This window comes from Dromiciops gliroides, chromosome 5 (assembly GCF_019393635.1).
Source record: "Dromiciops gliroides isolate mDroGli1 chromosome 5, mDroGli1.pri, whole genome shotgun sequence".
NCBI lineage: Eukaryota > Metazoa > Chordata > Mammalia > Microbiotheria > Microbiotheriidae > Dromiciops > Dromiciops gliroides.
Genome location: NC_057865.1, coordinates 32,278,812 through 32,304,001, shown reverse-complemented (window position 1 = coordinate 32,304,001; position 25,190 = coordinate 32,278,812). Strand labels below are relative to the sequence as shown.

The 25,190-nt window shown below is 37.4% G+C and overlaps 2 protein-coding genes across 6 annotated transcripts in view; both read right to left on the bottom strand.

Moving 5' to 3' along the window:
* The window catches only part of ZNF385D (zinc finger protein 385D), a 1,003,837-nt gene that overhangs the window by 151,914 nt on the left and 826,733 nt on the right, over nucleotides 1-25,190 (bottom strand). The window lies entirely within an intron of this gene.
* LOC122729337 (receptor expression-enhancing protein 6-like) lies at nucleotides 10,568-11,122 on the bottom strand. Its single transcript, XM_043968173.1, has one exon. The coding sequence runs from the start codon at nucleotides 11,120-11,122 to the stop codon at nucleotides 10,568-10,570; it is 555 nt and encodes a 184-aa protein (XP_043824108.1).

Sequence of the window (25,190 nt, the reverse complement as noted above, 5' to 3'; positions counted from 1 at the left end):
TATTTTTGATTTTAGTCTGTTTAACCAGACAAATGGGAGATAAGATCATGTTAATGCTTTGTTTTTGTGGATTTTCTATTTTTCTTTTTATTTTTGTTAAAAGAGCCAGCAACTTACTCACAGGAGGAAATATCTCTCCCTCTCCCAACCATGCTTTTTCAGAGAAACCTGAAGAGATTCCTGCTGCTTTTCCCAGTTCCAACACTAATTGTTGCTCTAATTTTGCATGCCTGGAGGCAATGACCCACCCTCTAGAAGCTTTTAATCCCCTAGCACCTGGAGGCAAAGTGGGGGAAGAGGAATCCAGGCCTGAGTTCAAAATCAAGTCTGATTCAAATTGTGCTGGTCCCTCCCCTCCTCTCCAGACCCCACCCTCTACTCCTCCTATGGCCAAGCCCATAGCTTCCCCTGCCTGGGAAGTCCAGAGATCTGATGCGCATGCTCAACTTTTTCTACCTGCATTTGCAGCTTCAGGCTCAGCCCTTCCCCGGCCTGGCTGTGCTTTTGAGACAATCTTAGAAAACTCTTTAAATTCCAGATATGCTTGTTTTGTTCATAATTTTGCTAACCTGCTTTTGTCTTTAATTAGTAATCTTATAAAGCATTTGTATGGTGAAAAGACTGACAGACAATATAAAGGGGTTAAAGAAGAAAAACTTAAGCTGAATAAGAATGACAACCATCAACATAGTTCAAGACTCTGCTTCTTTTGCCATGGAAGGGTATATATTTTAGAGAAATGTAGAAGTAAGCAGCAAGGTATTGATATGAGTGTTGGGGATTTTAGATATCGGAATCAAAAGTGTTCTGAATTCACTCAGAGTATTAATGTCAGTTCAGAGGTTACATAGGATTTCTATGCTATTATATATACATTTTGAAATTAATGGTATGGGTTTATTTTCATAGAGATTTTCATGCTTTTGAGATTGTGTCTTATACTTAGTTTTTAAAACAAGGAGAATATTTGTAAAAGCTTTTTATAGTCATGTGATCAAGTTTATATTTTATAGTACTCTTATTAATATTAAATTCATATTCATTTAGATTTCCCTAGTTTGAATTTCATTGTCTTTTATTATTCCACGTGTATTTTCTTCTATTCATTCATCTATCTAATTTTGAAACATGGTTTTGATTTCATAATACAATGTTAATTCTAGGAGTATTGTGCTCCCATATTCTGAGTTGTTTGTTTTTGCTATTTTTTTTTCTCTCAACTGATTATTTGATCAAACTCTTTAAAGTATTTCCCTGGCAAATTGGTTGCCATGGCAAGTTTAAATTGATTCTAGAAGTATTATTTTTGATAAGCATATTCCCAAAAAAAAAAAAAAAGAGGGGAACATTTGTAAAAGTTTTCTTTTTTCAAAAAAAAAAAAGTTCTTTGAGATTCTGTTGTGCTTTAACTTGTATTTAAGTATGTTCTGATTTTTCACAAAAGTAATTGTATACTAAGTAAAAAAAGGGTATTATTTGAAATTGTTGCATAATTATATATTATATTTTGAGTCAAGATGTATTCACATTTTTTGCAATCATTTATTATCCTCAATTTTAAATCCATATGAGACTTGGATTATGGGAACTTATCATTTAAGACATTAATTGCCTTTATTCTGAGTTATCAGATGCCAGTTGGCCAAGATGCCATCCAATCACAAGAGGAATACATGCAAGAGCAGACACTGAACTGTCACATGAGGGGAGACATGCATGAAGTCAAGGTATGGCCGAGGGAACGGCTTTTGACAAATGTTGAGGTTGGATTCTCTTGGTTTAATATTTTATTTTATTTTTCCCCACAATATTGTACAGATGGCTGGAAGTATTCATCCCACCCATCTCACTTCTACACCTGGCTTCTATGCTCCCTCCTATATGCCTGATGCCATGGACATCTCAATCCCATGCATCTGATTAAGTCTGACTCAGTTTCCTCCAATATGTTCGGTGGCATGGACATATATTCCATCCACCTATTTTAAGCCTGGCATACTGCATGGACAGTATATATTGCTCAAGTGTGGGAATGCTCATATCCCATCATTTCTCTGTTCTTTTATGGTAACCCCCATAATTATCTCAGGTGTCATGATAAATACAGTGTTGAATTTGGCCTTGACACCTGTTACCAATTATATTAGATTTTTAAATTTCTCATAATGGCATGAGGATAATTAGGCAGATGATGCAAAAAGTGATGAAACAAAGATAAAAAATTATTTTTAATAATTAATATTGCAGCAATTGTCTTCTCAATTACCCTCCATAAGGGGGGGACTATAGTAATATTATAATTTTAAAGAATGGTTCAATTTTTGTTTTATTATATGTTTCATGTGTAACAACTAAGATTCTGAATTCCCTTAGACATGTTTTTGAGAACTTTCATTGTTTGATTTGATTATTGACAAAGCTATTTTAAAGTTGTGTTAAGCTCAATTTTGTAGGAAATTTTCCTGGCTGATTACCAGCATCCACACATCAACCCCTGAAAAGACTTCCATTCCACGACTACACCTAGAGGACATCTGAGAAAAGACTTTCAGAGACTTTAAATGAACAGTTTTGATTTGTTCTTTTTGTTGGTTTTTTTTCTCTTTCTGTTATAATATACACCATCTGTAACATGTATTCTCTGCAGAGGCCCTCCCTTTGCAAGACTAATGTCAAAGCGTCGGTTCATGAGGACAAAAAAAATCGCCCCTCTGGACAAAACTTTCCTCTCTTCCTTTTCTATATTGTTGTTCACATATTATTAGTTAGCAATAATTATCATATTGTTTTTACTGTTCCGTCAAGGAAACATTTTGTTTCTTGAGGAACAACAGGGGGGACTGTAACGATTGGAATAACGCCACCTGCTGGATACTTACTGTAGAGGAGTTCTGCCCATGAAGGGAAGGTCTTTGAGGGCAAGACCAGGAGTCAGGAAGTGACGCGGGCTAGTGGGAGGAGGAAGGAAGAGACTGGCGCTCAGTCTCGCTCTCTTTTTCCTCTGGACTCTGGTGGAGAAGGGAGCTAGAAATGTGCTCTCCCTTTAATAGATAGAAATCTAGGCCTTTTTCTCTCTCTTTACCAAATTCTTATTCTCCTTAATAAATGCTTAAAAGTCTAACTCTTGCTAAAGCTTATAATTTATTGGCGACCACTCATTAGATATTTTAGACAGTTTAGCTAGAATTTTAGCCCTTAACAGGTTGAAGAAGTTGTATATGATTGTTATGGAATCGTATTATACTTTAAGAAATTCTGAAAAGGATATTCTCAGAAAACCTTGAAAAACTTACATGACCTGATGCAAAGTGAAGTGAACAGGACCTAGAGAATATTGCATACAATTACATCAATATTGCATGTTCAACTGTGAATGACATATCTATTCTCAGCAGTACTATGATCTAAGACAATTCTGAAGGACTTACAATGAAAAGTGCTGTCTACCTTTAAAGAAGGGACTGATAGGGTATGAATGCAAATAGAAGCATACTTTTTAAAATTTTTCTTGTTTTTTTTTTCTTTCACAACAAGAATAACATAGAAATATATTTTGCAGGACTGAACATGTATAACCTATATAAAATTGCTTGCCTTCTCATTGGGGTGGGGGAGGGGAGAGAAGAAGGAATTTAGAACTCAAAAAAATGTTTAAAATGAATGTTAAAAGTTTTTTTAACATATACTTATAAAATAAAATTTAAAAAATAAAACCAAGAACAAACATTATCTACACAGGGGATAAAGTTTAAACCTTCCCAATAAGATCAAGAGGGAATAAAGGATGTCCATAATCACCATTATTTCATATCGTATTAGAATAACTATAACAATTAGATAAGAAAAATAAATTAAAGGAATAAAATCAGGCAATGTGATAACAAAACTATCACTCTTTACAGAAGATCTATTTGTGTACTTAAAGATCCCTAGAAAATGAACTAGAAAACTAGTTTAAACAATAACTTGAGAAAAGTTGCAAGATATAAAATAACCTCACATAATTCATCAGCATTTCTAAATACTACCAACAAAACCCAGCTTGAAGAGAAAGTGAAATTACACTTAAAATCACTGCAAACAGTATGAAATACTCAGTAGCCTACCTGCCAAGAAAAACTCAGGGAATATATAAACACAATTACAAAACACTTCACATAAAGACAGATCTAAACAGCTGAAGAGATATTAATTGCTCATGGATAAGCTGAAACAATATAATATAAATGAAAATTCTCTGCAAATTAATTTATTTATTCAATGCCATACCATTTAAACTACAAAATAATTATTTTATGAAACTAGAAAAAAATAGTAGCAAAATTCATCTGGAAGAAAAAAAGGTCAAGCATATCAAGGAAATTAATGGGGAAAAAAGTAAAGACAGCCTAGTAGTTCCTAATTTCAACTATACTACAAACTAATAATTAACAAAATAATCTGGAACTGGCTAAGAAATAGAAGAGTAGATCAGTGGAATACATACACAATACAAAATAGTAAATGACCATGGTAATTTTGTGTTTGGTAAACCTAAAAATTCAAGCTTTGTGGGTAAGAACCCACTATTGGACAAAAATTCCAGGGGAAACTAGAAAGCAGTTTAGCTAAAACTATGCATAAACCAATATATCATACTGTATATCAAGATAAGATCAAAATGGATAAATAATTTAGACATAAACTCTGAATGAAGATAGAAGCATACTTGTATTTCCTTTATTTTTTGTTCTTTTATTTATTTTCTTTTGTAATATAGCTATTATGGAAATATGTTTGGCATGACCTCACATATATAATCAAAATAAAAACTCTTTCCTTCTCAAGAAGGGAGAAGAGGCAGAATGGAGGGAAAGAATTTTGAACTCAAATAAAAATATATTGTTAATTTTCTACATGTAACTTGGAAATATAGAATGATGACCAAAACAACTGACATTTAAAAAAAAGAGATAAAGAAAAAAGAATGGGTTCATTTACAAATTACATGAATTATATATTCAAGCTGCCATTTTATAGTCTCAGCCCAAATAGACTATAAGCTCACTAGACAGTAATCAATTTGTCCTTTTTAGTTTACTTTGAAATCTTTGGTTTTTCATGACTTGTATTTCCCAAGAAAATGCTCCCATCTCCCTTTCTCAGAAATCCATCTCTATAACAAATAATTGAAAGAAGGGGAACATTAAGCAAAGCTAATCAATATATTTGAGTATGTCTAATATGATATGCAGTGTTCAATGCCTACATCCTTCCACCTCTGCCAAAAGAGTAGGAGGAACCTTGGTTCACCAGTCAAGAAACCATGAATATTTTAGAAACACTTTATCATGAAATAACTTGCTTTTCACCTATGCCTCACCGATGAGTCCAAAGGAAGATCATTTGGCAGAAATGCAAGCCTACCCTTGGTCCTTTTCTGGCATATCCAAAAGTATTCTCTCTTGGCTGCTTGAAGACTAAGAGTAGAGAATGAATGGAAGATATGTTTTCTAAGACCTTTCACCTAATGTATTCAGCTCCATTAGGCAATTACTAATGGAAGCTAGAAATTTTCACTGTTTTTCATTATCCTGAACACAGCCCAGGTTAGCAATGTCTACAGCTCATTACTTTCTGATGTATATTCAATAATTTTAAGTGAAATGAATAAATGGCTCCTACTGGAAATTTGTACATATTTTTAAAAAATATTCTAATTAAAGCAAACTACTCTAACAAAATAATAATAAAAAACTCTAATCTATTTTTGAATTCTAAGGATAATTATATATTATAAGATATATTATATATTATATATGTATAATTATTATAGTCATATTATAATTTTATAGATGTGATATAGATATATAGCTATATATAGCGATAGCGATCTCTCTCTCATATATATATATATATATATATATATATAATATATTGGGTAGATCCATGGAAATTGCATCCCAGCACAAAGAGTTGGGTATTAGGATTATGGGGTTAAAGGTAAAAAGAAATTAAAAGTTCATCAGGACCAGCAACTGATTGTATAGGGAAGGAAAATGAGGCCCAGGGATGTGAAGAGATCATCCAAACTCATACAGCCAGTATGAGCCAGAAGCAGGCCTTAACCTAGGGCTTACTGCCTTTAAAGATGCCTCTCTCCCACTACTCCACTCTGTTGCTTTTCAACAATAGCGATAGCCACAAAAGCAGCAGCAGCAGTAGCAACAACAAACATTATTGTCATCAACAACCACAACAAAAGACATTATTTTCTTCTTTCTGGAAGCTAGCACATCACCCTTAATGCAAATGAAGATGTCACTGGCTTTTTTGTCAGCCGAATTTTGGCAGTGAGGTTGTACAGTGGGTCGAGCACGAGGTCTGGAGTCACAAAGACCTGAGTTCAAATCCAGCCTCAGGTATTTCCTAGCCTTGTGACTCTCGGCTAGTTACTTAACCTTTCTGTCCCTCAGTTTCCTCATTTGTAAAATAGGAATAATAATATCACCTACCTCCCAAGGTTATTGTGAGGATCCAAAGTGATCATATTTATAAGGCACTTAACACAGTGCCTGGTACATAGTAGATGTTGAATAAATGCTTGTTTCTTTCCTTTCTTCCTTTTCATTACACATGGCTCAATGAGTGTGTACACTAGAACTCCTAAATCTACCCCACCCCATTCCCAGTCAATCTCTATCAATTGTATAAGATTGTCTTTCTCCTGCCTTAAAGGTAAATATTGATAGTAACCTCTGATTACTGTTCCAGGAGGATCAGTTCAAGAAACTGGGGATTTGGGGAAAACAAACAAACACTTTGCAGAATACCCGAGGGAGTCACATTTTTGAAAGGCTATAGACTGAAAGAAGGATTAAAGGAAAGGCAGAGAAGTATATGTAGCCAAATAACCCTGACTTCTCCAATTCTGGCCACTCAAGAAGGAAAAAAAGATAAAAACAAAGCAAAGCCTGCTAATCAGGCTGAATAGTCCAGACCCAGCCAGGAACAGACAGTGCTTCAGCACCAGCATTTTCATCTGAGGCTCTGACTGTGGACTAGTGAGGGGGTTTGGTGGTAGGCCAGGGTGAAGTAGAGGCAGTCTCTGCTAGAGTTGGGGTAAAGCACCCTGGTTCTGAACCAGTAGGCTGAATTGAGTGGTGGTGGTCCAGTAGAAGAGGGGCACAGGCACACCAAATTTCCAATCATAGAGAGTCAGAGTTCAATCACACTTCTGTTTCCCAGTCAAAGAGAAAGTGGCTGTGGTTACTCACAGGCCAAGCAGGCTGAGAAGCAGCCCAATCACCCCCTAGGACATGCTGTAGTTCAGGATAATGTTTCCTGGAAGCAGCAATACACTTTAAGAAGGACTTAAGAGCCAAGAAATAGGTGGTCAAGATGAGCAGGCAGAGAAAGCAGCAGACCATTGAAAACTTCTTTGGGGGAAAGGTAGACCAGAATACACCCTCAGAAGAAGAATATAATAACAAAGTCAAATTCCAACATCCAAAGCTTCCAAGAAAAATATGAATTGGTCTCAGGTCATGGAAGCATTCAAAAGAGACTTTGAAGAGAAAGTAGGAGAGATAGAAGGAAGATTTAGAGAGCTGGAGGAAAGAATGGAAAGAGAAATGAGAACAATGAAGGAAAGTCATGAGAAAAAAGTCAACAGTTTGAAAAACCAAATTGGAAAGGAAATAGAAAAGCTCTCTCAAGAAAATTAATTGCCTAAGAATTAGGATTGAACAAAGGTAAACTAGTGATGTTATGAGAAACCAAGACACAGTAAAGCAAATCCAAATGAATTAAAAAAATAGAGGGTGACATAAAATATCTCCTTGGAAAAACAATTGACCTGTAAAACAGATCTAGGAGAAATAATTTGAAAATCATTGGACTACATGAAAAGCATGACCAAAATAAAAGCTTAGATACCATCCTCCAAGAAATTGTCAGGGAAAATTGCCCTGATATTCTAGAAGCAGAAGATAAAATAGAAATTGAAAGAATCTACCAATCACCTCCTGAAAGAAATCCCAAAATGAAAACCTCCAGGAGTATTATGGCCAAACTCCAGGAGCTCCCAGGTCAAGGAGAAAATATTGCAAGCAGCTAGAAAAAAGAAATTCAAATACTGTGGAGCTCCAATAAGGCTAAAACAGGATATAGTGACATCTACATTAAAAGACTGGAGTGCGTGGAATATGATATTACAGAGGGTGAAGGATCTGGAACTACAGACAAGAATTACATACCCAGGGGAAAAAATGGGACTTCAATGAAAAAGAGGACTTTCAGTCATTTGTGATGAAAAGACCTAAACTGAATAGGAAATTTGACTTTCAAATACAAGTCCCTAGAGAATCATAAAAAGGTAAATAGGAAAAAGAAATTATGAAGGATATTAAAAGATTAAACTGTTTACATTCCTACATGGGAAGATAATATTCCTAACTCATAAGATCTTTCTCGGTATTAAGGCAGCTGAAAGGAATATACTTAGAGGGCACAGGTGTGAATTGAATATGAAGGGATGATATCTGTAAAGAATTTTTTTTTTGTTTATCCTTGTTTTTTGTGGAGCAGGCAGGGTGGGGTGGCTTATGACTGGTGCCAGATGGGGCCTTGGGTTCTCCTGGGTCCACAGCTGGTGCTTTGTCCACTTTGTCATCTACATGACCCATGATGTCATCTTCAAAATAAAGTTAAGGGGTATGACCATAATACAAAGTTTTAAACCTTCTGTGGGAAGGTAGCAACATTAACAAATAAAAATTAAATGGAATTGAGTTCTCAGAACCTTACACAAATGATTACTTAAAGATATGTCAGTAGACTAGAGGGGAAAAATGATTAAAAATATGAATATGTAGGTTGGAAGGGCTAGAGCTAACTGTTGGTGGGGTGGTGGTCCTTCCTTCTTGAAGAGGACCATGATATCAGAGGATGTCATGACTTGCACTGAATTGGATTTAAGTGATGGAGGGCTGTGAAAGGTGTCACTCTCTCCTCCATAGGCATCTGGGTCCTGTGGCAAGATATATATCAGGAGGACTAGAGATGGCCCTAGATGGTTAAGGCAATTGGGGTTAAGTGACTTGCCCGGGGCCACACAGCTAGTCAAGTTTCTGAGGTGAGATCTGAACTCAGGTGCTCTTGACTCCAGGGTATGTGCTCTATTCACTGTACCACCCAGTGAGCAAGTGAGTGTGTTTGGGGTGAGGGGGAGAGGGAGGAGAGAGGGAAAGAAAGAGAGAGGTGGGGAGGGAGGGACCGAAAGAGATTGAGAGCAAGCACTTTCTAACAATGGAATGGAATGCCTTGGGCCATAATGATATTGGATCCTCCTTCATTGTAAGTCTTCAAGTGAAGGTTATATAAGAGGGATTTGGAGAAGGTATCCTATATTGGTATGAACTGGGCTAAACAGCCTATGGAATCCCTCAGTATCTAGATTCTGTGATTCTAGCCCCATCCCTGCAGGCCCAACCTTACATTTTCCCAGGTAGATAATTACATGCCTTTTGGTTATCCTAATATATCACACACACATACACACGCACACATGCACACACACACACATATATTATATATAATATATGTATATATACATGTTATACATGTATATTGTATGTATATATTTCGTATACACATGTTTATACATATGTACATATATACATGCACACATAACTTTGTAGTATATTGGGGATCATAATCTCATAGATTTAGCGTAGAGAGGACCTAAGCTGTTATGTAGTTTGACCTCTTCATTTCACATCAAATTATTATATATAATTTCATTATATATATATATATATATATATACATGTATATGTGTGTGTGATTTAGATAGTATTCTAATATGTTATATAGAATAATATATTATTCTATACCACTTACCTCCCTCATGTGAATTCTGATCTTCTGAAGGGAGATTAACCATTTTAATTTGATATTTCTGGTCCATTTCCCTAGCTTATTACCTGGCACATAGTAGGTACTCAGTAAATGTTTACTGAATTGACCTGATTCAAATTGGAAGGAATTTCTTGAGAGATATCACTCAGGTTTCTCCTATCATCTAATTCATGGCTTTGGCTTTACTCAGCTACTAGGCTTGTATCTGGTAACCAAAAATGTGTGTTTTTTGTTTGTTTTGGGGGGTTCTTTTGGGGGGGGGCAGTGTTTGAGGTCAAACAAGTTTGGCCTGTGTTGGACTTTTTTTTTTTTAAATACATGGGCAGCAGGGAACAGCCAGGACATATCAAGAGTCCTGTGGGGAGGCCAGTGGTGGGTGGGTGGAGGGAGCTAGAGGCAGTCTTAAGCAACAGCAGGACCCTGAGCTGGTGCTGGTGAAACCTACATGGGCAGAAGTCCCCTCCCCCCATGCCGACCTCACCTCCCAGCCTGGGGAGGCTTCTCTAATGCCCTAAAACCCAAGGGTAGAGTTGGGGGAGCTACAGCTGGGAGGGGTCAGCTGCTTAGATGTGAGTCAGAACTAGGGGTCATCGTCCCTGATGCTGAAGGGCCTGAGAGGACGGTGTCCAGACATTTGAAGCTTCTGGCTCAGGAGTGATCTCTTCACTTATTCTTCTGTAGGTGAGTCATGCCCGACTTGGATGCTTCCCGGGTCAAATAGGCTGCCGTGTCCAGGGCTCGTCCCGCTCAGGTCAGTCACCAGGCTGTCCATGGAAGCCTCGTGCCTCAGGAAGATGGGGTGGATCAGGTGATGATACAGGCTCTGCCAGCCATTACAGGCCACTGCAAGCATGCACCACAGCAAGAAGGCCCACTTCCCCACATAGTAGAAGAGGCACCAGAAAAGGAAGATGTCCAGGAAAAACTCAGCCAGACCAATACTGCCACATACCACCCAGTAGGTTAGCCAGATGGTGTCGTCATCTTTGTGGGGCCTCTCAATGGCCTTGAAGGAGGCACATGCTGGGTCGATGAATCCAATGAGACTGCAGAGCAGGGAGACACCACAGCCAAACAGGAGATAGAGGGCCCAGAAGGTAATGGTACCTATAGCCAGGTAGTACTTTTTGATACTGGAGATTTCCTCCAGCTTCTCCAGGACATAGGTGACAATGTTTTTCTGCTCCAGGAACCTCTGGAAATGTTGCCTCAAACTACCCATGGTTCCCGGGACTAGAGCGGGTGGGGAGGGGAAGGAACAGAGGAAGACTGGACCTGGGTCTGAGGGGTGACCTCTAGGGCTTCTCTGCTGTTCTGCCATGGTGCTGGTGACCTCTCCCTCTCCAGGCTCCCAAAAATGTGGTTTTTTTGTTTTTGTTTTTGTTTTTGTTTTTTTTGTGAGGCAATTGGGGTTAAGTGACTTGCCCAGGGTCAAACAGCTAGGAAGTGTTAAGTGTCTGAGGTCATATTTGAACTCAGGTACTCCTGAATCCAGGGCCAGTGCTCAATCCACTGCACCATCTAACTTCCCCCCAAAATGTGTTTTAAAGTAAAGGTTCCATTTTCTCTGGATCCCTTTCCTGATGTGCACGCCATTCTGGGTCACAGCCTCTTCCTCCTAGCACACAAAAGCAATTGGGTTGGGGCAAGACTACAAGGGCCAGGCTGGGAGTGGGGACACCAACAGCTTATGAGGGCCAAAAAGTATATATGAATGGAGTAACTCCCTGGCCCATCCATTAGCCTCTGCCTTGTTTCCCAGGAGTCTTTTTAGGGCACTTTAAAAATAGTAACCTAAGGCTTCTTTCCCACAGCCACCAAGGACTTTGGGAGATAATCAGACCTCAATCCAGCAGCTGAAATATAAATTGGAAAGTAAGGCTATCTTGGAAGAGAGGTCATGGAAATGAGAGTAAATACTATAGCATGTCCTGGGTGGTGGCTGCTCTGTGAATAAAAAGGGTTTCATTCCCATGAAAAATGGTATAAATATACCCATAGACTACAAAAAAGCCCCCTTATTGAAGACTCTTGAAATTTAAAAAAAATATGGAATTTCATATCTGAGTTTTGAGATTCTCATCATCAATCAACAAGAGGTACTGTGTGTAAAGAAATATCTTCTGTACAATACTGCATGTTCAAGGTATAATTTCATTAATTCAATCATTCAGGAAATGATCATATTGTTGAGAAGGAGGGAAGAGAAGCAGGAGGATGATGAGGAAGAGAAAAATGAGGAGGAAGAGAGGGAGGAAGAGGAGGAGGAAGAAGACAAGGAAGGTTCAATAAGCTATGCCATCAAGTCTTGAAAAATTGTACAAATACTAACATATGTTCTAAACAAACAAAAAAAACAAACAAAACAGGAATGGGAATGACTAACGTGAGAGCAAGCCAGTGTTGTTACTTTAAGAAAACAGGAGCTGTAATCAGATGACCCGAGTTCAAAATCTGCCTCTATTGTTCCCTATGTGACTATGAGCAAGTCACTTGACCTCCCTAGGCCTGTTTCCTCATCTTTACAAAACTAAAATAAGGGAGTTGGATGCTATTAACTTGAAGGTTTCTTACAGCTTTAAATACATGATCTTATGATCAAGAGTTCAACCATTTTAAAGGAATGACTGATCATGTATGGTCAAAGTCTGGTATATATAGGCAAAAAACCTTGATAAAATTCTGGCCAGTTTTCTTACTCCACTGAGAGCTCAATTCAAGAAGGAAAAGAGATAAAAGTAAAACAAAGTGCTTAAGCACACTGAATAGAGCTATGATTGTAATATTACAGTTTTTTAAAAAAGAAAAAAATAAATCTACCTCTATTTATTATCATGTACCAAAATAATTCTTTAAACTTCCATGGGAATTTAGCTACATTAACTAATAAAAATAAGTGGAATTAAGTTGTCAGAACCTTAAACAAATGGTTCTTCAAGATATGCCAATAGACTGGAGGGGGAAAAAGAGGTGAAGGATATGAATAGGTTCTCCCAAGCCTAACATTGGTTTAATTAGCTAATTATTTAGTATTCAATGAATTTTGAATGTATAAAAAATCCATTTCATCTTCTTATTTCCCTAAGCTATTGCTGCTTTTTTTTGCTTATTTACATGCTTGAATTCAATTCCAAATTCAGCCTATGACCTTTTTTAATCCCAAATGAATATGTTTTGCTTAATTTCAGGCAAACGGATCATCAGATTCAGAACAAACTCCAACATGCCTCCCCCTTACATCTTGTCTGAGTATTCTGCTAAATTAATTTGTAAATGAGGATACCAGGACCTGCCTGAAGTCAAACCGCAAAGCAAGGTTTTCTTCCCAAAGATAAAGAAGGGATTTATTAGGTGTCTATTTTTGCTTCCCCAATGTACTTACCACCTTGCTAGTATTGTTGTTGTAGTCATTAATCTCATTAAAAAAAAACAAAGTCAAAACCTTGAACAATTAGACTTTTGGACATGGCAAAATAGGAATCTTCAAGCTACCTGCCAAACCAACAAGATTTAAAAATTTTTATTTGTTACTACTATAGATTTCACAAAGGGATTTCTATATAGCAATAGGTAATAAGCTTCTCTGAGCTACTGTGTTCACATGGTGTGCTGTCATTTTGGCCCACAAAGTTGAGCAGCAATGATAATGCCATGAAGAGTGGGAGAAATCAAGTGTTAATATATTATCTACTATGTGTTAGGCACTGTACTGAGTTACTCTTATTATCTCATTTGATCCTTCTAACAACTCTGAGAGCTAAGTGTTATTACTATCCCCATTTCACAATTGAGAAGACTGATGAATACAAAAGATAAGTGACTTGCCCAGGGTCACACAACCAGTAAGTATCTGAAGCCAAAATTGAACTCAGATATTCCTAACATTCAATCCACTATACTACCAGCTGCCTTTAAATTAATTTTAAAAACTCTAAGAATTTTAAATCAGATGATAATTGACTGCTCCTCACTAGAGGTCTTTAAGCAAAAGTTTAAGACTAATCATTGAATCAACATATATTTATTAATCAACTTACTTTGTGCCAGCAGTATGCTAAGCAATAGTAATACAAATAATGACAAAAACCAAAATACTTCCTAACCTAAGGAAGCCCTCAGGACCACCCTCTTAGTCTCAGCCCCTTATTTGAGTGATGAGGAAACTGCCTAGAAAAGTAGAGAGACTTACCCAGGGTCATAGGAAACAACCTGAGAACTAGAATCTATTCTACTCATTCTTATTTCAGACCTCGTCTCCCTATACCATAATATAAAATAAACCAAACCTAGGAAACAAATGCTTGTCAAGTTAAAAAAAAAACACATAAAGATAACAGGAGAGGGGACAGCTAGGTGGCACAGTGGACAAAGCACCAGCCCTGGATTCAGGAGGACCTGAGTTCAAATCTGGCCTCAGACACTTGACACTTACTAGCTGTGTGACCCTGGGCAAGTCACTTAACCCTCATTGCCACAACAACAACAAAATAAAAATAACAGAAGGAATCCGCAGAAATTCACTTTAATTATTCTAATCATACCTAGCTTAAAATGCCCTGTACTGAAATGCACATATTTCACAATCATGCTCTCCTTTCTATGGGATAGCATATACACACAAACACAAAAGAGTAAGGTCCACTTTGGGGATACAGTCTTCTCTCTAGCCTGAGGTGAAGTATCATATAGCCCTTGTTTGAGTAGCAGCCAGAGGTTGGGAAATCCTATGCCCAGAAATTTTCAACAGCAGATTAGAACTGACAAAACCAGTGGGTTGCTGAACTCTAACCATCTACAGAACTATCACACATTCCAACTCTCAATTAGCAAATTAACAGAAGTGCATATCAGAAAGCCAGCAAGTCATCTGGGAGATTAGGAAATGTGTGAGGCCAATACTAGCTAATATGGAAATGTTCTTCTTGTCCTTAATGTTCCATTTCTCAGATACTAGTGCCTTCCCCTTCAATAGAAATTGCTTCTTATATAATTTATATATATATGTATATATAAACATACATATGCTGAATATAGACTATATATGATATAGAACATATAATTGATATTCACTATATGTGTACACATAGTGTATCTATCTATAGATATCTATCATGAATATAGAATTTATAGTCAATATTTATTATATTCACCATATACATTGATTATATATGTGTGTATATATGTATATGTATATATGTATGTGTATATATAGACATAGATATAGATGTAGTTGTAGATATAGATATAATAAAAATACATATATATTAAATATCATTTGTTGGTATGTATGTTCTTGTCTCCAGGAAAACACAAGCTTATTGAGGACAGAGATGGTTTAATTCCTGTTCTGTTCTACCCCCAGCTCCTAGAATAGTGCTTGGAACATAAAAGATGTTTAATACATGATTGTTAATTAATTAACTAACTCAAGACTAAATTTTTGTTTGTTTTCTTGCAGGGCAATGAGGGTTAAGTGATTTGCCCAGGGTCACACAGCTAGTAAGTGTGTCAAGTGTCTGAAGCTGCACTTGAACTTGGATCCTCCTGAATCCAAGGCCACTGTGCCACCTTGCTGCCCCCAAGACTAAATTTAAAGAATAGAAACATGAATACATAATCTTGTTTTATATATATATATATATACATACACACACATATATACATATATATGCATGCATACACATACATATACACATGCACATACATACACATGCACATGCACATACATATACATATACATATACATATACATATACATATACATATACATATACATATACATATACATATACATATACATATACATATACATATACATATACATATACATATACATATGCATAAAAAATTTATAGGGGCTGCTTGGTGGTGCAGTAGAGAAAGTGTTGGCCCTGGAGTCAGGAGGATATAAGTTCAAACCCAGCTTTAGACACTTAACACTTACACTGGGCTAGTTAATTAACCAATTTCCTCAAATACCCAGGGCCATTTGCAGTTATCCTGATATATATCTTATCACTCACTGGACCCAGATGGCTCTGGAGGGGAGTGATGCTGCTGAAATTGCATAGCCCTGACTCAAATCCAATTCGCTGCAAGTCATGACTTCACTTCCTGATGTCATGGTTCTCTTCAAGAAAGGACAAATAACAATCATCACCTAAATGTCTATGTAATCTTTCTACAGAGAAAAGAACTGATGGTATCTGAATACAGATTAAAGCATAATTTTTGGTTAGTTCCTTTATCTGAAGTTTTCTTTTTGTCTGTTTTCTTTCACAATCTGGATAATGTGGAGATGGTTGGCCTGACTACTCATGTATAACTTATATTGAATTGCTTAAGTTCTTGATGGGGGAGGGAGAGAGGAAGAGAATTTAGAACACAAAGTTTTAAAAAATCAATGTCAAAATTTGTTTTCTTAGCAAACAAACCAAAAGTAAATGTCTATGTAAACCAAAAGTTTATCACATCCATCTATCAATATTTGGTACAACAAAAATTTTAAGACAAGAAAATAATGTGATAGTTCCCAGAAATATATCATAATCTATCTTGTGGAGAAACCTACATTTTCCATTGAGTCTAGTATTTGCTCAGTCACAGATATGTCAACTATACCATTCTTTACATTAAATCACAAACAGGATCAATTTAGGAATAAGCAGAACCCAAATGATCTCCCATCACTGGTTATTATTGCTCAACTCCATTAAATCAATTAAGCAAAGAATGGAGGCTCCTGGGATACTCCAACCACTGCTGCTTATTAAATTAGGGGTGGGGGAATAGAGGAAGGAAAGCCAAACAGTGGAGAAAAGAAGTAAAGGCAGATGGCTCTTAATGATGCAGATTGCTAAAAATAAGGAAATACCATGGCTAAGAAGGGGGAGCTAATTTGCATAAGTAAATGTATGTGGGGGAATGTTACTAAAACCTCCAGTCACCACTATTGCTAGTCATTATAAATAGTAGCTGCTTCTAGAAACTCACAGTCAGGGATGGATGCATATGCCTTTTGGGACTGGCTTCTGGCCACTCACTGATTGGCCTTTTCAGCTGCACCTACACACATGAATAGGGATTACCATCACTGGGGCATCTTCCAGAACACAGCACACTGTCTACTACATCCTCATTCTCAATTCAGCCCTGATGCTATTCTGAAAAATGAATGCCTGCACTTCTAGAAGCCAAAACAGTTGGATGCTTGCCAAAGTATTTAGAACGTGTCTAAATGCAAGAAACTTTCCCCTGCCAAGAACTTTTGGACATGGCTATCTGCCCAAATATTTTAGCACCATAAAGCAGTGCACTAATGATGATGAAGCAAAGAAGGAAGATAGAAAGGGGAGGCAAAATCATGAGGGGATCAAATGATAATGTCTCATTTTTATGAGGAAAAATGGTTGCCAATTTACAATGTTATTCACCAGAAATGTGGGACTTGTTACTATTAAATATATGGAATGTACTCAGGTCCCTGTACACAATGTTGATAAATGAGTAAAAAAAAAATGTTACCAAAAGAGAACTCTAGGCTTTTAAAACAAGAGAAGCTTAGAGAGCATTAAATACAACCTTATCATTTTATAGATGAAAAAACTAAAGAAGCCCAAGAGAAATCACTTAGGTAAGATTTTCTAAGTTATTTTGACTTTTTTTTAAATCAACACAGTGGATTATTATGAAATAACACAGTGTGTTGAACAGCCAAGACAATTAGAGTTTTAATTCAAGGGCATCTCAAAGTCTGAACCTTCACACCTAATAAAAAGAAGAAGCTAGGATATTAAGCCTAAACTTTCCAAAATGGGAGAGATTAAAAAAAAAAAACTAACCAAAAAAGGAAGAGTATTATTTAAAGGCAGCTTTTTCCTTGCCTTATTATCTGAGCAAATTTAATCCTCATTCAAATAGAGTTTTCAGGGTTTTATGGGTGAGTCAGTCAATGAATATTTACTAAATACCTACTATGTCCCAGGCATTATGTTAAGTGCTAAGGATTCAAAGAAAGACAGTCTGTGATTTCAAATTCTTCACAGTAGAAAGCAGGAAACAACATGCAAAACAACTATGAGAACACAAGATATAGAAAGGAGAAACTGGAACTAGCATTAAGGAAGCTCATTAATAGCTCATAGAAGATGGGATAGGCTGCATAGAAAAGTATAGAAGGGGCCAATGGAGGAATAAAGAAGAGGTAACATACTCCTGTGGTATCCCTAACTGAAGAAGGGAATCACAGTAGAAAAAAATGGAGATTGAAAGTAAATGACCAAAAAGGAATATGATATGCACCAGCCCTAAAGTCAGGAGGAACTGAGTTCAGATCTGTCCTCAGAGATTTAGTAGCTGTGTGATACTGGCCAAATTACTTAAACCTGATATGAGAGAGAGAGAGAGAGAGAGAGAGAGAGAGAGAGAGAGAGAGAGAGAGAGAGAAGGAAAAAAGAAAGAAGGGAGGGAGGGAAGGAAGGAAGGAGGGGAGAAGAAAAGCAGCAAAGAAGAAAGGGAGGGAGGGAGAGCAAAGGAAAGGAGAGGAAAAAGAGAAAGGAATATGATAGGGAACACAAAGAATAATGGACACAGAAAAAATGGGAAATAGAGGTTTTAGTGGAAGAAATCCATAAGGAAAAGGACTTTTAAGATGAAGATAATGGGCATGTGAAGGGTGAGTTTTAAGGCAAAACAGATGAAAAGAAAGAAGTCAATTAAGAAGTTTATTTAAAGTGCCTACTGTGTACCAGGAAGATGTCAAGTATTTAAATATAAGAATGGCACTGTGATGCTATTGATATGGTTGCTTAATTGAAAGATATGGATTTAAAATATCATTACTTCCTGCCTATCTTGTACAACCCTTACCTAGTAACATTTTCAGACTCAGGGAGGTAGGGTGGAGGAGAGAGGGTGCAGTCAACATGTTGGTGGCTTTTCCTGGATTCTTCATGATACTATGAAGTTATAGCATGAGCCTCATTGCCTACAGCTTTTTTACCTTAGTAATGAAGTATTTTGCCATAGAGACTCACATCAAATATTTGCTTTATAATGAAATTTTTTCTACCCTTTGAATTTAGTTGGGTTACAAAGGTAGCAAGACATATTGGAGAGAAAGCCAGACAGACAAGGAATCAAAAATACTTTTGCATCTTCCATAGCTATCTTCTTTGTGAATATCACATGAAGTAGTAAGTAAAAGGAAAATCCCATGATAGAAATCTTTAATCCAACTTGAAACTTTTCAGGAGGTCATGATGCAGAATGGTTATATAATCTGCCGCTGCTATGTGAGTGAGCGTGTGTGTGTGTGTGTGTGTGTGTGTGTGTGTGTGTGTGTGTATCCCCTATTCAACTATTAGCAAACAGAAAAGCTTATCAGCCACCTTTCTCTACAGATTAACAAAGCTTGGCTTACAACAATGGGCCAAAATATTAAAAAAAATGAGACTAAGACACAATCCAGATCTCTCCCTCTCCCCTGCCCCCTTGCAGGAAGAACATATTGTGTTCTGTACCTCAACAATTCTAAAAGAAGGAAAAAAAAATTACAGTTTCTTTAAGAGAGAATGCTGAATGCTTTCTGAACTTCCTAACCTTTTCTTCAAAGGGATTAGCCATCTGCAGGCTTTAACATCCTCCCTGAGAGTTAGCTGGACATTTAGGCATTCACAGAGATCTTAAGCCGGGCAATTCTAGCTCTGCTCACAAATGTTCTGTTGCTTCCTATCATCATCCTAGTAATATTTTCAAGAACAATGGAAAACTCTCTTAGTCCTCTGACAAAGTTATGGAATTTCTGAATTGGTAGGGCAGCATCTGATGCACCCATCCCTGTAAAAGTATCACTTCCACAATACTTGCAACAAGGGGTTGTCTGGCTTTTCCCTGAAGTCCTCCAAGGAAAGAGACCTCACTACCTCTCAAAGGAGCCCTTTGTAATTCTTAGTCAGGAACAGGTCTGTTTTTCTTTTTCCCTGACACAAAGTTTAAACTTTTTTTTTCACCCTCTGTTTCTTCTTTTCAGCAAAAAGGTTCAAACAGAAGTTAATCCCTTTGTCCACAAGAAAACCCACAAAATATTTGAATATTGGAATTCTTAAGCAATTTGATTCAGTGATCCTCCCAAACTCCTCAGAAGTATAGCAATTATCTGCTTAGCTTTTGAATATATTTATAAAGAACTGACATCCCTATACACACTCACACACACACACACACACACACACACACACACACACGTCAAATCAAACAAAAAAACATTTATTAAGCACCTACCATATGCTAGGTATTGTGCTAAGTGCTGACATATACATAGCCTGCTTGTATCACATTTTCATTATCACATTTTCCATCAACTCTATTCCCTAGTAGTCAATCCTATGGTCAGATTGGGAGAATAATAATAATAAATACAATAGGCCCAAGCCCAAATGTCAGCTGCCCATTGTTTGGGTTTTGATGGCTGACAGTGAATGTAAATAGCAAATGTTTTCTTTTCTGGCCAGAAACTCTGAGGCTCTTCCCTCCCAGATTGATACTTTCAAGATGGTAAAGTAGGCTACATTTACCTTACCTAGCCCTTAGTCATTGAATGAATATTGTTTCAGACACACTGAAACCTGATAAAGACCTTAACTTGTAAAGGTCAAGGTCACCCACTGGACCCTGGGCCATCTCCAGTTCTTTTAACTTATCTTGCTACTGGACGTTGATGACTCTGGAAGACAGAATACAGATGACTTTTGCATAGTTCTGCCTTACTTAAATCCATTTCATTCACAAGTAATTGTAACTCTTTGAGAATGAAGGATGAAGAACAATTCCCTCAGCCTGGAAAAGGTATAGATACACGTGGCAATTGATTAAATGTATTTCTGATCTATGTGTGTTGATTATATACCTACAAAAACACTATATACAATTAAACATGCCTGTCTGTATTCTCAGGTAGTATATGTGCATTTTTTTGGAATAGTCCCATGAATAGGATCAAAGGAATACAGCAGATTTGGGGAAAGTTTGGACTTTCTCCACAGGATAGGTACTTGAAACTATTCTAAATTGGTAAATCCATAGTAACTATCCCAGGACCAGAGACAAACATACTCTCCTAGAATGAAATAAATCAAAATATTGCCCACTCTCTTAGAAGCATAGAGAACTTGTAACTTCCACCATCAAACTCCATAAAGTCAAGAGGTGTTGTTGTTCTTTAAAAAAGTAGCAGGAGGCAGCTAGGTGGCGCAGTGGATAAAGCACCAGTCCTGGATTTAGGAAGACCTGAGTTCAAATCTGGCATCAAACACTTGACACTAGCTGTGTGACCCTGGGCAAGTAACTTAACCCTCATTGCCCCGCAAAAACAAACAAACAAAACAAAACAAAAAACCTAAAAACAAACAAAAATATAGCACCTAATATAATGATTAACCTGGAGTGGATATTTAATATATTCTTGTGGAGTGATTATGCTCCCTTTGATGATGAGCAGAGTGCATGATGGTGAGACTGAGTTTGTTTCTTTTGATTAATAGGAACAGGTTAATGGCTAGTAGTACTATCTTGTGGACAATACATGAGACATTTTAAAAAGTGAATTTGGCTATCAGGTTCCTTTTCCCAAAAGAAAAAAAAAATCTTTCAGTCTTGAATGAGAGAGCAATTATCATAATCTTTCAGTTTCTTCTGAATTTGTCTGGCCTGATAGATATAAATCATTACTTATCCTATCAAGATAGAGATGGATATATGGATAGAAGGATGGATAAATAGATGGCACAGATGGAAGGCAGGAAGGAAGAGAGAGAAGAAGAGAAGGAGGATTGGAGAGAGAAGAAGAGAGAAAGAGAAAAGGGAGGAACAAAGAAAGACAGAGAGAAAGGGAGAGGAGGGAAGGGAGGCAGCCACAATATGAACCAACAGTAAAAACTCTGACTTCTTGACAATGAATTATAGGCCAGGCCACTCATATTCTGGCTACTCATAAATCTAGCTAGAGGCAAAATAGTTAAATAATGAAATAGTTAAACTTGGATGTGTAAGGCAAAGTATTAAAAATAAGTGGAAAAGTCTTTAGGCCATAGGGACCATTATGAAGGGCAGGGAGGAAGCTTAGCATTTATGTCTTTAAGAGACTATGGATTACACTCAGACAGGTAAGGAATATTCCAGTTATTGTGACATAGTGGAAAGGAAATTAGGGAACCTAGGTTCAAATTCTGGGTCCAAGCCCAGGTTGTAACATTCATACCACATGATGGTCGTAGCCCAATTCCGTCTTTTCTTCAGGTCTCAGTTACCTTGTTCATAAAGTAAAGAAACTGTGGTCTAGGGGGCAGTTAGGTGGAGCAGTGGATAAAGCACTGGCCCTGGATTCAGGAGGACCAGAGTTCAAATCCAGCTGCAGAAACTTGATACTTACTAGCTGGGTGACCCTGGGCAAGTCACTTAACCCTCATTGCCCTGCCCCAAAAAATAATTAAAAAAAAAAGAAAAGAAAAGAAAATCACATTTTGGGGCAGCAAGGTGGCACAGTGGATAGAGCACAGGCCCTGGAGTCAGGAGGACCTGAGTTCAAATCCGGCCTCAGACACTTAATACTTACTAGCTGTGTGACCCTGGGCCAGTCAACTGCCTCGCAAAAAAAAAAAAAAGAAAAGAAACTGTGGTCTATTAGAAGTAGCCCTGATTCTGGAGTCAGAGAGCCTAGGTTAAAATTCCATCTTTGCTGCTTACTATCTGGCCAAGTAACTTAAACTTGGGACTCAGTTTGCCCATCTATAAACCATGTGGGGAAGAGGAGTAGAAAAGTTGGCATCTGTGGTCCCTTCCAGGTTTAGAGCTACAATCATAATTTATAAAATGTCTTCTGACCAAAAAGTTCTCAGAGACAAGTTTTTTAATGGATAGATTTTAGCAAACCTTATTACTTGTTCTCTTAAGTTGAGAGGGTAGGGGAAGACAATGATTTGCACAGGAATATAGAGTCAAAGAAGAGAAAAATTCAATACAATAAGACAGCATATGCAATGTTGCACCAGTATAAATCATGTTTTCTCTTTTTTTTTCTTAAAAGTTTTGGACCATTTAGTGATATCCAGTGAATTTCCCTCCCATCTTTGCTCCTCTGAAAGAATGGCTTGGCACAGAAGAAAGAAAACTAGGTTTGTCATCACAGAACTTGGGATAAAATCCTGACTTTGATTCTTCCTATGAATATATCATAGATAAATAATGTTACCTCTTTGGGCCTCAATGTCATAGCTTTCAAATGAGATGGGGGGGGCGGGGAGAAGTTCCAAGGTTCATCAAACCTTGAGTAAAAGATAAAGACAGAGTCACATAATTAAGAGAGTGCTGGTTTCAATTCCAAGAAGGTAGGGAGATAGAAAAGGAAGAAAGGGTGGGAGTGAGGAAGGAAAGGAGAAAAAAAGGAAGGAAGGAAGGAAGGAAGGAAGGAAGGAAGGAAGGAAGGAAGGAAGGTTGAGAGGGAGGGATGTAAAGTGAGTAAAGAAGAAAAGAAAGGCGTAAAGAATGAAGGGAAGAAGAAAGGGAGGGAACTTTGTACTCAAGAGAAAAGGGGAAGTCAGTAGATAAGAAGAGAAAGAGAGAAGGAAGGAGTAAGAAAGGAAGTCAATGATTGGTTACAATCCCAATTTATAACAGAAATTATGAAAATAAATAAATAAATAATTTTTAAATTAAAAAAAGGAAATTATGTGTGAGATCCTGAAAAACTGACTTAACTTCTCAGTGCCCCCAGGCAGCTCTCCAAAGCCCCAAATTGCAGAGAAGGTTCTGTCTGACCAATATTGGTAAACAGAATTTCATCTTCTAGGAAGTTGACTACACCAATAAAAATAACAAATCCAGTTTCTATTCCCTCCTTTTCCTATACACCTATAATTCCTCTTAATCCTTTTATCTTCCCATTAATTGCTATTCCATAAGGCTTTAGCAAAAATACCTACTGGTGCTCTCAGCACTAGGAGGAGACTATGATGATGTTGAAGATAATGAGATTAATTGATTTGAGAATTTAAAATGGCAATAAATATTTTTGAGCTCTCTGAGAACAAGAACTCTCAAAACTATTTTTGTCAGTCAATAGTCATTTACTTAATTTCTACCATGTGTCAAGCTAACCATAGTCTTGTTTTAAGCCTGGCACATGTTATTGGGTTGTTTCAGTCATGTCCAACTCTTTGTGACTCCAATTTTGAGGTTTTCTTAGCAAAGACACTAGAGTTGTTTCCCATTTCCTTCTCCAGTTCATTTTACAGATGAGGAACTGAGGTAAACAAGGTTAAGTGACTTGTTCAAGATCACAGTTAGTAAGGGTCTGAGGGTAGATCTGAACTCATGAAGATGAGTCTTCCTGATATCAAGCCAAGTGCTCTATCCACTGTACCATCTAGCTGTCCATGACTAGCACATAGTAGTATCTTAATAAATACTTGCTGATTAATTGATCACCTGTAGTACACTGTGCTAGGAACATGGTAAGGTATAAAGTTTAAATAAGAAAGAGTGCCTGCTTCTAAAGCATTTCCAATCTAGTAGGGCTAAGGAAGGGTTGAACACTCAGGGGCATGGTCTGACTGATAACTATCAGTCACCAATGACACCGTGTATAGACTATGGAAAGTTGACATGGTGGGGAGGTAGCCTAGATGGTGAAGCATAGGCAGTGACTCAGCTGAGCTTTCCCCAAACCCCTCCAAATACCTTTAAATAATGCCATAATACAATTCCTGAAATAGCAGAAACCACAGAGACAGGGTGAAATAATTTTCCAGCCAAAGACAATTTAGAAGGTCAGCAGTAGAAATCTGTTGCACCAGGGTGAGAGTGGAGCACAGTCTACCACAGGTCAGTCCAGCATGGGCTGCACCAGCACAGACTGAGCCCCAGAAAACCAGCAGCAGGCATTGGGAACCACTGAATCAGCAGCTAAACTGGCTATTTCCAGAGCTCTCAACCTGCAAAGGGTCAAACAATTGGTTAGAAGCAGATTACATGGGTCTCTTTGCTAGCATTGAGATAGAACTCTGTTGCTTTGCCCATACTTGGATCTGGGTTGCAGTCCTGCATGGCAGTCCCAGGGTAGGGAGGAGTACTACCACACTGAGCTTATGGTAATTCTTAGACTAGAACACAGGTCAGAAAATTAGTAAACATACCTCTCCTTAGATCATACCACCTTGGAAGAACTGAAAACTTACATGTCCCTAGAAGTATCTCTGAAAACAGTAAACAGTTACATAAAACCCCTGAAGTTTGAA